This window comes from Eretmochelys imbricata, chromosome 1 (genome assembly GCF_965152235.1).
Source record: "Eretmochelys imbricata isolate rEreImb1 chromosome 1, rEreImb1.hap1, whole genome shotgun sequence".
Classification (NCBI taxonomy): domain Eukaryota; kingdom Metazoa; phylum Chordata; order Testudines; family Cheloniidae; genus Eretmochelys; species Eretmochelys imbricata.
The window spans coordinates 235,553,108-235,569,170 of NC_135572.1; the positions used below are offsets into that span (position 1 = coordinate 235,553,108).

The following is a 16,063-nucleotide window of genomic DNA, read 5'->3' on the forward strand; positions in this document are numbered from 1 at the left end:
TACGTTTGCCACTCTCAGTGCAGCGCAGGCAAACTACACAAACTACACAGCTGGGGGACAACCCCTTCCCTGGCCAGGGGAGCTGGAATTGCCCCTCTAAGCAGAGTCATCTAACCAGAACTGCTCCTGACCCCCTGCCATGCAAACAATTTGGGACTCTCATTTTAGACACTGTAAACGGAGTTTCATTACAGCCAAGTTCACTATCTACAATTGGGTTCCACTGTAATTAGCTTATGTCACTCCTGACTCTGTGAGGCTTCAGCAGTTACCGGCATTACTGAAAAAGTCTTTTTAACCACAGCAACTAACGGCAGCCTTTGTGTTCAGCTCCCATTCCATGCAAGTGGTAGCTGTGCAGAGAGCCTCCGCCGGGCTCTGACCCACTTTTACAGACATGCTCAAAGAAAAGGAGAGAGAGAAAATCGGCAGGGATCCGAGAAAGAGCTGCCTGCAGAGAAGCACAGCTTTCAGCCATCCTGCATTTTCAGCAGCTTTCCTGTCTGCATCTCCCCTTATGGCCTATGGAGTATGTGGGAAGAGAAGAGGAAAAGAGCAGCATAGGAGAGACTGTAAGGGAGCGAATGAGAGAAGGAAGGAGAAGGAAGAGACGATGCAGCTCGGTGCAGTATATCTCACGTTTCAGAATCTGTAATATTTCATAGTCACAGACGGAAGGAAGCTCTGTGACCATCTAGTCCGAGCTCCTGCATAACACAGGCCATAGACCTTCCCTGATTTAATTCCTATTTGAAATAGAGTGTCTCTTTTAGAAAAAACATGCAACCTTGATTTAAAAACATAATGTTACCCATTATCCACAGCTGCAATAGGAGACTGAGAGATATTCAGAGAAAAAAAATGGTGAGCTGCCCCCCAGAAAAAGCTTGCTGCTGAAAGCTCTCTTGTTTTCTGCTAAACGGAAAAGTACTAAGCAGTGTATTGCCCTGTTGCCCCTACAGTGCAAGGTCAAGGAGATGTAAGAACTCTTTCTGCACGCAGTTGGGGTTGAAAGCAGATCTCCCTGGAAAATCGATGGGATTCCTCTCAGAAATGCTAGGCGAATGTGAATTATACCCTGTTAAAATTAAAAACCTACAAACAGCATGAGCCTGCATTTTTACTGCTGCAAATGTGGTTTTTGTTATTATTCATGTCAGGTGAATGGTGTCATGTGAATGGGGTTGCCCTAGAATGGGATGTACGTTGGTGCACGGGACTGTAAATATTGACCTCAGCCAGTATTTCAATCAATCTGGCTATTCACCTCAAAAGAATTCAACAGTCCAGATTCCCCTCTGGGTTACAGCATTACTATCCCCACCGCAACACCCCAAAAGAGCCTCTCACTTTGCTGGAATCTCTTTTATTCTTCAAACCATAACCTTGCCATGTGATAGGACCTTGGTTAGATCAGGGTTTTCCAGTGCCCCAAGCGCCGATACTATTTCTGATGCCAGTTGTGGAATACAGACCAAAATGCGACTACACAAGAAATTTCTACAGACACATTTGTACCAACTGACTCAACTGGTCAATAAACAATTTAGTTAAACTGGAGCAAAACCCTTGAGCAGACACTCTTATTTCAGTTTCAGAGTGGTTTATATTGCTTTAGCATAAGCTGATTTTTTACCTACTTCGCACTTGTCTACACACATACTTGCACTGGTTTAGTTAAACTGATGCAAACTCCTGCATGGACACACTTATTTTGGTTTAAGTGTGGCTTGTTTTGGTTCAGGTTAAACCTGTTCTAATGGACTGTAGCTAATCCGAAATAAGCCACTTTTATGATGTCCACACAGCCTTTTGCACTGGTTTAACTAAATCAGATCAATGCAACTGTGTAGGTAAGCACATAAGCTAAATTGATATTTAGGGGACATAAGAAGTGTCTACACAAGAGGAGCCTGCACTGATTTAAACTGGTTTCTAAACCAACTTCATTAAGTAGAAGCTACTTTCTCATGTAAACAAGGCCCAAGTCTAATTCCCTTGAACTAGTCACTAGGCCACACTGCTCTTCTTGCATTAAAAGAACGGGGAATATGCAGAGTTAAAATATTATGGCACAACACACTTGAAGCAGGTGCATGTGCGTCATCTGCTCGCAGAACAAAGAGCAGAGGACAATCTGTATTCCTTTTCCTCTTTCCGTCCTGGTTAAAGCAAAGAACAAAGGAAACCGACAGTGTTTTGGTATGCACTGCTTGCTAATTTTCAGTGAAGATCCAATTTAAAAAGGAAAATAAACCTACCCATGTTGTGGGCGAATTTCATTGGCCTGGGTTTAAGCAGAGTCCACATGAGTAGAACAGGCCTGGTTCTCTTAGAGTTTGTCACAGGAATTTTGGTTCAGGTTGAATTACCTCTGAGAAATAATCTGGGTTTTTTCATTATAGCTTGTAGAATGGCTAATAGTAACCACAGTTGTTCCCCCACCCCAGTGCCTGAGGGCATAGCACTGAACTCAGCTGTGATAACTCCTGAAATAAGAAAATCGTCTTTTCAAAGCCTTGTGAAAACAAAGCTAAATATATACCAGGGGAAAAATGCCTCTGAGTGGTTTCCCTCCTTAAATATAAAACTACAGCTTGCAAGCGGAAAATTGCTAGCCACCCACTATCATTAAGTCACATCCTCAAGAGCTCAGGGCCTGATCCTGATCTCATTTACACCAGTGTCATTCCATTAACTTCACTGGAATTACTCCCGATTTATACTGGTGTAGCTGAAAGCAGAACTTGGCTTGAGGGACCAGTTGCTTAGGGCCAGCTCTTCACTGCGGGGCACAGCTCAGGAGAGAGGAATGTGAAGGTAGTTTTAAGAGAGGATAGCCTACTGGATAGGGCAGTGGACAGGGACTCTGGAGACCTGGTTCTAACCTCAGAGCTGCTCTTCGCCTGCTTGGTGACCTTGGGCGAGTCACTTCACCTCTCTGTGCTTCAGTTTCCCCATCTGTAAAATGGGGATAATGATACTGAACCCCCTTCGTAAAGTGCTTTGAGATCTACTGATGAAAAATGCTGTATAAGAGCTAGGTATTATTATTTAAGTTACATTTATGCTTCCCAGAGGTTGGGGCCACTGGGTGACAGTCCAGCCCTAAGGCACAACTTAGAGCAGCATCTGGGTTACTCTAAGTTGTGCTCTTAGTACTGTCAGGTCAATTTTTCTTGCACACAATGTCTAAATCACAGCTTTTTCCTTTGCATTTATACATGCAGCATTCCTGGCCTGAACTGTGAAGGATTGAGGTCATATAATAAGCTGTAAGTGAAACAATGCCAGTATCACAAGGTCACTTCTAATTCTGTGAGCAAAAAAAAATTCTCATCACTGGAAATCTAGCAAATTAATATAGAAAAATTATAGCGTTAATGAATAAAGCAAAAGCAAAGAGAAATAATACACTCTGCAGGGAGAAAAAGTCACATTTCTCTTTGAAAAAATTCTCTCTCTGCAAAGACACAAATAACTGCATGGCAACACATGATCCATCACAGGGCATGAAACAGTGCCATACCTACTGTGTGTGACCTCTGTATTTGCTAATAGAGACAACAGAACATTACACTGGCCACAGTTCACAAGTGCACATGGTTTTTACATACAAAGTCTTCCAAAGTGGAAATTTGAGGGTATAGTCTCAAGTTCATGTAAATCAACTGATGTCGCAGTCAATTGGAGTGATGCCAATTTAAACTAGCTACAGATCTGGCTGGGATAGTTCTTACCTGGGTAGCAATCACTGCCATCTTTATCTATGGGGCTGAAAGCCCAGAGAAACAACACAAAGAAGGCAACAGACAGAGGTCTCCATTGTGGGAAAGGAGGAGAGGATCATATTTCCCAAAAGGTAGGGAAAAGGTACACTTCAAGAAATGCTGTTTTATATTTAGGCCCTGTAGTGTATTTGTATGTATCCATTTCTCATATCCTTAAACACTATAGGTTCCCTATTTCAAAAACCACCAACAAAGAGTTATAAACATCTTGGTACCCCAAACCACCTGCCACCCTGACTGGCTTATAACCTGCCTGTCTCCCATAATGCAGTCTCAAAGACTCAGCAAGGCTACTCCTGACAAAAGACTGCCAAACTATAAACCTCAAGGCCGTAATGAAGCGGCCTCAACTGATACTCCCTTCAGTGCTGGAAAAGCTTGAGTTCCAAAGAACAGCCGTGCTCAGGAGAGTGCAGGTCATTTTGTTCTCTAACTGCTACATTGTCATTAGTTTGCTGTGTTGCTGCCCAGCTGGGAAAACGGCACTCTTTGTATTTGATTACAGCCTTTGAAATGCCCTTTGCACCCATCTGAAATGAGATGGGATATAGAGAACATTTAGGCACATTACAGAGACAAGAAATAGGTCCCACTGGGCAGATGTATTTATTTATTTTGTCTGCTTTTACATGAAGATGACCGACCCAAGAGTTCAATGAAGCTCAGAGAAGCCACACGACACCACAGGGTTTTATTTTTCTATTAGGACCTGCTGTGTAAAAAGACCTCATCCCCCAATACGAGAGATATTGTACTTCGTATTCTATATCTTTTTTAATAGTTTGTGCTGCCCAGAGAGGTTTTTTTTTTTTAACCCTCTGTATGGACTCCACATTATCCTTATGTCAAATGAGAGATGTTCAGCTCAATATTCTCTTACCACTCTTTGCAGACTCTCTCAGGCCTAAACTAGGACACTTAGTGATAAGATGTTCCAGTCACAGTGGCAAACAAAGGGCCTGTATACAACATGTTTTTCAAAATAAGTCAGAGGTTTTTTTAGTCCTCTGTATAAATACTTCTGGAAATCACGCAGTGACCACTTTGTCTCTCTGGTGTTTTGGGAGTTGTTCTTCCCTAATCTCTGTGCTTTTCACCCCCATTTTCCTGCTTCCTTTCTGACTCATTCTCCTGCTTTCTAATTCCACACAAAGTGCCAGAGAGTGGAAGTTGAGAGTGTCTCTATTTGTGTGCATGTAAAGGTGCCTTAAGTTCCTCTTTGCACTCCCCTGATCCTGATGCTGCTCTTGCAGGCCCAATAGCCCAACTAGAGCTGTCTGAGCGCTGCTTTAATTTACATTGTCTATACATGGCTATGGGGGCTAACACTGCAGTTAAGGATTAGTGCAGAGCAACTGGCCACACTTTCTCCTGTCATGCTGACAGCAGAGAAGTTGAGTGCCATAAGAGCCTCTGGATGAATACCTTAATAGGGCAAGGATTTCACCATCTAATCAACTCTTTCTTGGCCACCAGATGATACTGGGGTGATCTTTCCAGGGTTAGTTAAACTGGCTGTAGGACCAGATTAGGTTGATGGTGTGGTGCATACACCCAGTAGAAAACCTAGCTCTAGGAATACTTTCTGATCCTTAAATGTTAGCCTTAGCTGTGCTGTTTGCTACTGCTGTGTGATGGCACCCTACAATTTTATTCCAAAAGTGAACATACTTCTTTCCACGGGCATATTTTCAAAGTGCTGAAGGGATATAAGATTTTGTCATGTGGCACCCACAGAATGAGCCACTTGGATATCTGACCTTTTATAATGCCTTGATATGCTTTGTTGCTCTTTAGATAATCTAGCTACTCCAGTTTGTCTCAACTCCCAAATTCAGTTTCCTGAACTACATTTTCATTAATTTCTTCTCCTTCTTCTGCTCCCGAGTTTCATATCTCTGATGCCTTACTCACAGAGAAATGGTGGTATCTACACATGTGTTTGAAGGGCAGGGATGTGGCAGGGTGGATTGTGAGATTTTCTATCCCAATTCATATACCATCTTATGCCATCTTATCCCAGGGAATTGGTGCAGAAACTGTATCACAGGCTGGGGTGCACTCCTTAGGATGAGGCTGCTGGGTGGGCTGAAGATAAATGTAGCCTATGGCTCAGAGGTTGGAAGACCTGATTGAAAGAAAAGTTTACCCTCTAGGAGGAAATGCAGGGACCAACTTCATTCCAGACCTTCTCACTGAGAAATGCTCCAAAGGGACTATTTTCTCCTTTGTGGTAAGTCTTCTGGGTTGGCTGCAATCCAGCAAGGCACTTAAGCATGTACTGAACTTTAAACATGCAAGTAGTCCCACTGAAGGCAGTGAGATTACTCATGTGGTCAAAGTTAAGCATGTGTTTACATGCTTTGTTAGATTGGGGCCTATATGTTGAATAAGTGTCAGAGTCTCTCATGACTTCCCACTCTTCTTTATAAACCTACATCGCCCCTCCATGAAGAAAAAGTCCTGTGTTATTTTGTCTTCCTCTGGCCAGACAGGGCTCCAGCTACCAATGAAGAAAGGTACATGACCAATACCAAATTTACCCCACACCACAAACAAATCCCATTGCCTTCAGAGTGTTCTAGTCTTTGATCCAACCAGATGTAATGGATTGGTACATGTCTGTATCAAATTATGGCCTTCCACTGACAGGGAAGCTTATTGTAATGCCTAATTCCCAGAAGGACTAACACAAAAGAGTCATCAGTGGTAAGTAACTGTGTTCCAACCAAGGGGGCCCACCCCCTGGACCAAGGTTTTGCTAGAGAGAGGAGCCAGCTGGAGGGAATTGCTTTTCCCAGTTTGAACTCTAGATGGCTGGAACTTCCCAACTAACCACGGGATTAGAATCTGCAGTTGATTAGCTGGTCACCTGACAGAGGGAACAGAAACATTCTGTAAAAGCAGGATCTGCCCCGTCTCTCTCCACCCCCTAATCTGATCACTCCAGAGAATGGAAGGACCGCAGAAGGGGCCTTCCTGACTGACACATGGAGTGGGTCCAAGGGCTCAGACAACTGAGCACGGATTCAAGTGGGGAGACCATACAGGCTTTTGTGTGTTGCCTAAAGACCTGTAAGGAGTGTACCTTAGGACATGTCTGAACAGGGATAAAACACCCGGGGCTGACCCAGGTCAGCTGACTTGGGCTCGCAGGGCTCAGGCTCTGGAGCTGAAAAACTGCTGGGCAGACGTTCAGGCTCAGGCTGGAGCCCCAAGCTCTGGGACCCTCCCACGCCACAGGGTCCTAGACAGGGTGACCAGACAGCAAGTGTGAAAAATCAGGACAGGGGATGGGGGGTGATAGATGCCTATATAAGACAAAGCCCCGAATATCGGGACTGTCCCTTTAAAATCGGGACATCTGGTCACCCTAGTCCTAAAGCCCAGGCTCCAGCCTGAGCCTGGAAGTCTACAAAGCAATAAAACAGCCCCATGAGCCCGAGACAGCTGGCATGGGCCAGCCATGGGTTTTTCTTTGCTGTGTAGACACACCCTTAGAGGCCCAGATCTAGAAACTGATTTGATGCTGCCCAGTCCCAGCTGGCTTGGAAGCACAAAGGCTGAGTCCAATTAGAACAGACTTGTGATCCATGAGGGTGACTCAGACAGGTCTGTAATACTCTCCATCATTCTGGGAAGTCTGAGCATAAAACTTTACCATGAGATTTGTAATCTTGCATGAGAACCAGACAGTTGCATTGTTATCCTTGCCCCACCTCTACCCACAACAGGGCTGAATCTTACTCAACAAGTTTAAAACACTGCACAGTTGCCTCTAAATGTACAAAAAAATAGCTTTTGTTTTCTCTGATGTTTCGGTTTGGGGAACATTCTTCCTTCTGAATTGACTATGAGCTTTTATAAATGTAAACAGAGAAACTGACTCATTCCCTGATCCTCTTTGACACTAAGCCTTTGGTTTGGTTTCACCTAGATTTTAAACCGCAAAGCCAGGCAACTATTGGCAAACAACAATTTTTGTCACTATCTTCCTGCTGTATGATTATAAGTGAGAGATTTACATGAATAAACATCCAGGGAGGAATACATCCCCACGTAATTATAGATTTAAATCAGTGGAGTTGCACAGGGGATGAATTTGGCCTTTTCCTTTAAATAAAAAAAAACAGCGCTTATTATCCTGTGAATGTTTCCTGCTGGAGGACAAGGGAGGGGTGCAATAAACTTCCCTGCAGCACTGTTCCTGGCAGATCATTCCATCACCTCCTTTGAATTTTCTAATATACGATGTTATCCAGCTCCTATTGCAGTCAATGGAAGTCTTGCCACTGACTTCAATGGGAGCAGGATCCTAGCAGCGGCTAATATTTGATTCTTAAAGGGGAAGGTGAAAAAAATGAAAACCAGTGTTTAACACAGTCTGAAAAAAAGTGAGGGGTGTTTCATAATCTGGGAGCGCCAGCTTTGGTAAGAGTGCTTAAAGTGTGCTCTCAGTGACCCAGCTTAATTTTTATCTTTTGCCAGGTGTGCGACCTCCCCAACTTTAAGCCCTGCTGAAATAATGTACCTAGACAACTGTGCAATATGGTACTGAGGAAAAATACCCGTTCTTGATCCAGCAGAGGTCATGAAGCATGGGATTTGGTTACACTTATCTCAGTATTACCCATAACAGAGTAATATAGGTAGTATCATTGGTTGTTAAATTATGCAGCCCTTAAAATACGATCAGCCACAGTATTTGATTCAATGACCCCAAACAGCAGTGAAAAAGTATTTCCTTTCATTTGTTCTTAATTCATCTGTATATAAAAATTTACTAACCACAATGTCTCAATTGCCCCAGTTTTTAAGAAGTGCCACCTTTCCCTTTAACACGCATTCTGTTGTGATTTTTTTCTTTCATCAAGTGTTCACCAACATACACATTCTTTGAATATTTTTCAAACTAGGTGCTGCTTTTCTTTCTGGATATCTTATTTTTCTTCTGACAGTTTCCCTGGTTTCATTTATTTGTATTAAGGCTGTCGATTAATCACAGTTAACTCACGCGATTAACTCAAAAAAATTAATCACAATTAAAAAATTAATTGTGATTACTTGCAGTTTTAATCGCTTCGTTAAACTATAGAATACCAATTTAAATTTATTAAATATTTTTGGATGTTTCTCTACATTTTCAAATATATTGATTTCAATTACAACACAAAATACAAAGTGTACAGTGCTCACTTTATATTATTTTTTATTACAAATATTTGCACTGTAAAAATTATAAACAAAAGAAACAGTATTTTTCAATTTATTTCATACGAGTACTGTAGTGCAATCTTTTTATCGTGAAACTGCAACTTACAAATGTAGATTTTTTTTGTTACATAACTGCACTCAAAAACAAAATCATGCAAACTTTAGAGCCTGCAACTCCACTCAGTCCTACTTCTCGTTCAGCCAAGTGTTCTTAAAATGAACATGTGCTGAGTCATCATTCGAGATCGCTATAACATGAAATATATGGCAGAATGCGGGTAAAATAGGGCTAGCGACATACAAATCTCTCCCAGTCACAAATTTAATTAACACATTATTTTTTTAACAAGGGTCATCAGCATGGAAGCGTGTCCTCTGGAATGGTGGCTGAAGCATGAAGGGGCCTACGAATGTTTAACATATCTGGCATGTAAATATCTTGCAATGCCAGCTCCAACAGTGCCATGTGAACACCTGTTCTCACTTTCAGGTGACATTATGAACAAGAAGTGGGCAGTATTATCTCCTGCAAACGTAAACAAACTTGTTTGTCTGAGCAATTGGCTGAACAAGAAATAGGTCTTAGTGGACTTGTAGGCTCTAAAGTTTTACATTGTTTTATTTTTGAATGCAGTTTTTTTTTGTACAATTCTACATTTGTGAGTTTAACTTTCATGATAAAGAGATTGCACTACAGTACTTAGGTGAACTGAAAAACACTATTTCTTTTGTTTTTTTACAGTGCTTTTAAATAAAGTGAGCACTATACACTTTGTATTCTGTGTTATAATTTAAATCAATATATTTGAAAATGTAGAAAAACATCCAAAAATATTTAAATGGTATTCTATTATTGTTTAATCACGCGATTAATCGCACAATTAATTTTTTTAAAATCGCTTGACAGCCCTAATTTGTATCTATGTAAATTTCTCCTTATCCCTAGTTTCTTGACCAAGGACTTGATAAATATTTAAAGAAAACACCAACACCTAGAATCTTACATCTGTGACTAGCAAGCAATTTTGACAGAATTTGTCGACATGATCAAATCTGTACTAAGCATTATGATGAAACCACCAATCTCCAGAAATACTAGTGCATCAGCCCATAGCACCCCTTGAAAGTTGTGTTACTGCCACAGATATGAACCTGATACCAAAACTTTATGCATTTAGGCTCAATTTTCAAAAGTGGCTTCTACTTTTGGGTCCCTTAATTTTTGCTTTGCACAGTTTGAATTTCCACAAACTCCACTTTCAGCAATGTCGAGAACTACAGTTCCATGACTTCACCTGGACTAGTGGATGCTCAGTGCCTCTAAAATCCAGGGTCGAGATGTCTCAAACTGGGCACCCAAAAAATCAGCGGCCACGTTTGAAAATGTTGTCAACACAGCAAAGAAAGAGAGATTTTTAAAATATAACCCAAACTCCTTACCTGGAGTATTAGCAGCATCTGAATAATTGAAGGTGGAACCCTGGCTCTGGAACGTGACAGGGCATCTTCTAATTTAATATTGAGGGTTATAATGTTCCGAAAGTGCAGGAGAGCCAGCTGACGAACTGAGGGCTCCTTCCCCTATGAACAGAATCACCACAATAAGGATGATGAGCCATTTAAAAATAACGGTCAGAATCCCAAGTATAAGTGCTTTTCTTAAATCTTTACGAGTAGTAGCAATGGTAAATTCAATGCAAATTCAAAGGAAATATTTGGGATAGTCAAAAAACAAAACAAACCAATCTGCAGATCCACAATCTTTGTGTGGACTCACATGATACTTTCGTATGACTTGTCTATCATTGCCATGGACTGAATTATTTAGTCTGTAATCCACAAATCCGTCCAAGACCTGGCGTCGCAGGGTGATACTGGCCCTTTGAGAGGGAGCAGGGCCGGTGTGCTAGAGCCTTATCAGCACACTCCAGTTTGGTCAATTAATTGTGTTTACAAGAGGGCACTTCTTGATATTAGGGGAGGAGAGACCCGGTGAGTCAGGGCCTGGGTCAGTCAGGGGAAGGATAGGAGGGGAGAGCTGCCAGAGCCAGGAGACTTTATGTGGTGCCTGGGAGAAGGCTGAAGGCAGGACAGCAGCAAGACGGGTTTGCTGACTGGTGTCCCCAAGCCAGAGCACCGGGGCTGGAGAGGGCTGAAGGTCAAATAGACCAGAGGCAGTTGCCTGCTGGCTCTAAGCCAGACAGCCAGAGCCAAGGACCAAAGACGACTGAAGGCAGGGGAGCTGCAGAGGAGCTTACCTGCTGACTTCTCCAAAGCCAGAGCTGGACCCAGAGAGCTGGACCCAGAGGAACAGTGAAGGGGCAGAGGGAATGAGGGATGCTCCCAGGAGAGAGGCTGCGGGGGTTCCCTCAGGGAAGATCTGGGTTGCACTTCAGCTGGAAGGGCTGGGGCGGCTGTCTAGCGCCAGAGGGACAGACGAGGACTGTCAGAGAGTCCAGGCACGGCCAAAGGACAGTGGGGGAACCTGAGGCAAATGTTGCTGCAGCATGACATCCAGCCAGGAAGAAGTGTGTTAGTGGTAACTTTGCCACATCTGGATACACATGTAATCGGGGCTCTTTCCTGAATTTACACCCTGTAAGAATATTTTGGAATCCTAAATACAGTAGTATAAAGTTTTAAGAGTATTTTAACAAGGGCAACGTTTGAATTCCTGTTTATTTCCTCTGACTTGGGTGCAGGGTGGGAATTCACACTTTGTCTAGGTTTGGGACTTCCCAGCCCTGCCCAGTGGTGGCTCCATCCTTCTTTAAAATTCAGGGAACACTCAGCACAGTGGCAGAGCTAATGGAGAGGGGGCGACCAGCCCGCGGATGGCCTTTAGGTTTGTGTGGGGCACCTTTTCAAGTCAATAGGTATAACTGCAGGTGGGTACCACTAAAGGCCCTTCGGCCCCCTAGTTCCTCCACTGCTCAAAACCTGCCTGTGCTACTGTCTCAGCATACAAGGCAGAAGCAGAGCTGATACTTCACATCATGATTCCATGCAACTACTTCTTCTCTAGGGAAGACCTCAGCTTCTGCCCAAAGAACATGTTTCTAGCAGCAATAGCAGCCTCTGGCTTTGTCTGTACTAGGGATTAGCCCCCATTTCCTTGTCTATACTAGGGCACTAGGGTTTGCACTAGTGTAGTTACTTCAGTTGGTGACATACGGGCTTATCCCTAGGACATACAGGTCCTCAGATACACATTCAGATTCCTCTGAAAATCCCAGTCACAACTTCCACAGAAAGAGAATGGGACTTGTGTTTCTAACTTACCTAGGAGCAGATTTTCAAAGAAAGTTAGGCACCTAAAGATGTAAGTAGGTGCCTAGTGGGACTATCAAAAGCACCTACGTGAGTTCAGTGCCTAATTTCCATTGATTTGAGAGGGACCTAGGTAACTGATTTACCTAGCAGCTTTTGAAAATCCCACTAGGTGCCAAAATACTTTTGAAATTCCACCCAATATTCTGATTAGTTGGTGATTGTACTGGTTTAAATGGCTACACATGGCAGAAGTCAGTGGACAATGTGGCCCTGTATGCTTTACATGCTTCAAGGAATTTTTCAGATGTTTCCTTTACTTGCAGAAACAACATATTTATAGTTTCAACTTCTCCACAGAACTAGGATTTTGTGCCTGCAAGTGCAAATGATCATACTGATAGCATTTAGACACCCAATTAACTGATTTATCAATTAATTGTAGATGCAGAGTTAACCCTGCAAAACAGGAGGATGTTTCTGAAAACCAGGCCCTTTTTCCCCACAAGGAACTCAAATGCCTTAAGTGTGTATAAAATGATTTCAGGTAAAATTCTCTGCTGGTGTGAATTAGTGCAACTCCACTCACTTCAATGAATCTGAGCCAATTTACACCAGCAAAGAAGTACAGCAATAACAAAACTGGAAGTGTCTGAAAATGACTTACAGAGTACAAAATTTTCCATTGACATTTTTAACACTATACTAAGTGCAGACACTTCAGATTATACATGCAGGAGGCCTAGCTGGAGATGTACATGCTGAAGTCAACACAGCTGTGCTTGCTTCACTGATTGCCCATCTTCATTTTACTATTCATATCCTTTTGCTGTAGTGTGAGCTGACATAAGGACTAAACATCCTCATTGCATGCAGTTCCTCTTTTCAAAGTTCCCCCTTCATGTTTTTCACATGAGTACTTCACCATTCATGCAAATGACTTGACTTTACAGAACACCTGCACTAACAGATTGGCCCCTCTGGGATAGTTTGACAGTTGTGCCAATTTGTTGATCAATCCATCAAACGGCTTTTTCTGGATTCTAAAGTAACAAAGTAACAGTTCACCTGCACAGGATAGAAAATAGCCTGAAGCATGGGCAGGACGTCACTGAAAAAGAAATCCCAGGTTTCAGCTAAGGTATCCAGCAGCTTCTGTCCTGTAAAAACATAAGTGCTTCACTAACTTGTTTTATGTTGTGAACAGTTAGTCAGTGGCATTGACTGAGCAACACAGGAAATGATGTGTAATATACTAGTTCCTGCAGAACAAAAGGGGCTCACTGACAGTTATTTTAGAAGTATCTCTCCCGCCTGTACATAGGATCAGTCAGTATGTGTGTCTTTTGGATCACACAATTAAACGCTCTGACTGAATAGAGGGACTTCCTGCACAAAGCTTAGTCAGAGAGCTCCTGTGCAGAATATAACAAAGCCAGACTGCCCCCGCCTCCTGCAGTAAAACTCCCTGGAGGGAAGATAGGGGATTAAATCGCTGAAGATCCCCACATGGAGATTCCACCACATTGTTCCACCCCTACCCCAGCAAGGAATAAGCCGCGGGGACGGTCTGAAAATTCCAGGATCTGTAGGAAGCAGTGCAATGCTGTCCGTGTGGTTGTGTTGTGTCCAGCCGGAGCTCGCCCTTGCAGCCCAAACCCCTCATCCCCAGCCCCACCCCAGAGCCCACACCCCCCTCCCACAACCCAATCCCCTGCCCCAGCCTGGTGAAAATGAGCGCGTGAGCGAAGGTGGGGAAAGGCGAATGAGAGAGGGAGTGGGGATAGAGTGAGAGGGGGCAGGGCCTAGGAGAAGAGGCAGGGCAGGGGCAGGGCAAGGGTGTTCGGTTTTCTGCTATTAGAAAGTTGGCAACCCTATTCCTGCTGGAAATGTGTCTTTACCTTAGCTCATCTCTTATATTTTGTGGACAGTCTGCTCAGCACTGTCTACTTTGTAAAGCAATGAATTTCAATGCAGCAACAACAGTGACTCAGAACAGCTGCTCCTCTATCTGAACAGTAAACTGCATTTTTCCAGACAGGCCTTTTACTGTGGGATGTGGAAGCATGCTTAGAATCAATTGGTGATTAGCATATTTCACACAAAAGAATTTGACTTTCATGTCCTCTGAGAACGTTTGTTTTACTGTCAAGCAAAGGCCGTTGGATTTCCTACAGTATTTGCAGGGATAAAGGAAACTCAGCTCATGTAAACATAGGCCTGATGTGGTCATTCTTGTATGAAACAGACACATAATATTTTCCATGATCCCACAATATTTTTACACCACACACATTTTAATGACCTGTTTAAGTAAACTATATATGGCATTAAATCAAATTAGCAATCTAGCCTAAGAGTTTGTTGACATTTTACACATGCAGCTAGCTTCTCCTGTAACTGAAATGAAACTCAGAAACCTTGCATTTTAATGTTTGTTTCTCAGTTTTGCATCTTAAATATTAATGATATTTTATATAAATCTAATATCAACTTTTTAAAAATGTACCTATACAGTGTGATTTAAAAAATTGACTGGTTTCTCCTTTTGATTTACCAGTTTGAGATTGAAAAATCTGATTTATAATTTGCAAGCAAGCTGTGAAAACCTTGAAACCCTTACAGTCCAGTTGTCTGTGATTTTGTAGGGGTTATGTTAAATAATTAAAGCACTCTATGTTCAGCTCTAGAGGAGTTTGAGGAATGTAATGTCAAATATGTTTTCTGTTTGCTGTGGTCAGGGGAATTGTCTTTTCATTAACAGATTTGGGTTCAATAACAGTCTTGATCCAATCAAATAAGCAGACAGCAATGAAAGGTCACATTTAAAATTCAGAGATAGCTGTAAGTAATGCCAATGGCTTTCACCAGGAAACTGATCAAATGGCGTATTTAGACTAAGAGGCATTTTGACATTGTGGGGCAGTTGAAAGAAAACTGCATTTCTTTAAAACTGTCTTGGATTCCAAAAGGTTTTCAGATGTTTTATTTTATAATCTATATTCAGAAATTACTTCACCCGCTAATGAAATATAGCTGCCTCTGGGTGACACAGCCAATTTAAAAATCACCTCTAACTGCTGCACAACAGTGTAGGCCATGGAATGAAGAATATTGTATTCAGGTAAAATAGCAGCTGGAGGCTAGGTAAGCAGAATGTATTTGACCATACTATAATTCTGCCAGTGAATTTGTCCTAGCAATTTTAAGAGGTTTTTTTTCTTTCTGCATTCATGTAGACTCATTAAAAGACTGATCTGACAACATCTCTTCTGCCACATTTACATATCTCTAGTGAATGCAAGTGAGAGAAACTAGAGTGTTTGTGTGGAGAGATAGGGCCATATTCTACTCCTAGTTACACTGATGTAAATCTGGAGTAATTCCAGTGGAAAACTGTCTTCAGTGGAGATACTCGAGATTTATATTGGTGTACAGGTGAGCAGAGTCTGGCCAATACTCTGAAGTTTTGTTCCTTCTCTATGCATTTAATTTACTTAATACTTGGATTGATTCTTTCAAATATGAAAGAAATCTCAATAATAGCTGCCTCAGTTAGGTGACATTTATAACCACTTTAACTGAAGACAGAGACAAATGGAGCCACGACAACACAAAGGGCCAGCTTCTGACTTCATTAATGCCAATGTAAACCCAGAGTAACTCTACTAAAGACAGCAGAATTACTCAGGATATACACAGGTGTAAGTGAGATCAGAGTGTGTTCCCATGACTTTTCAGCTAATTGAGATTGCACGGTTTACATTGTCATTTAATAAAATATTGTA

The 16,063-nt window shown here is 42.2% G+C and overlaps 1 protein-coding gene across 4 annotated transcripts in view; it reads right to left on the reverse strand.

Moving 5' to 3' along the window:
* The window catches only part of ARHGAP8 (Rho GTPase activating protein 8), a 302,432-nt gene that overhangs the window by 202,165 nt on the left and 84,204 nt on the right, over positions 1–16,063 (reverse strand). For 3 of the 4 annotated variants that reach the window (XM_077825740.1, XM_077825730.1, XM_077825749.1), the window contains 2 exons: positions 13,344–13,435; positions 10,446–10,586 (listed from right to left, as the gene is read on the reverse strand). The exons of the other annotated variant lie outside the window; for it this stretch is intronic. In XM_077825740.1, coding sequence (XP_077681866.1) covers positions 10,446–10,586; positions 13,344–13,435 — 233 coding nt within the window. The remainder of the gene's footprint in view (positions 1–10,445; positions 10,587–13,343; positions 13,436–16,063) is intronic. 4 annotated transcript variants of the gene reach the window in all.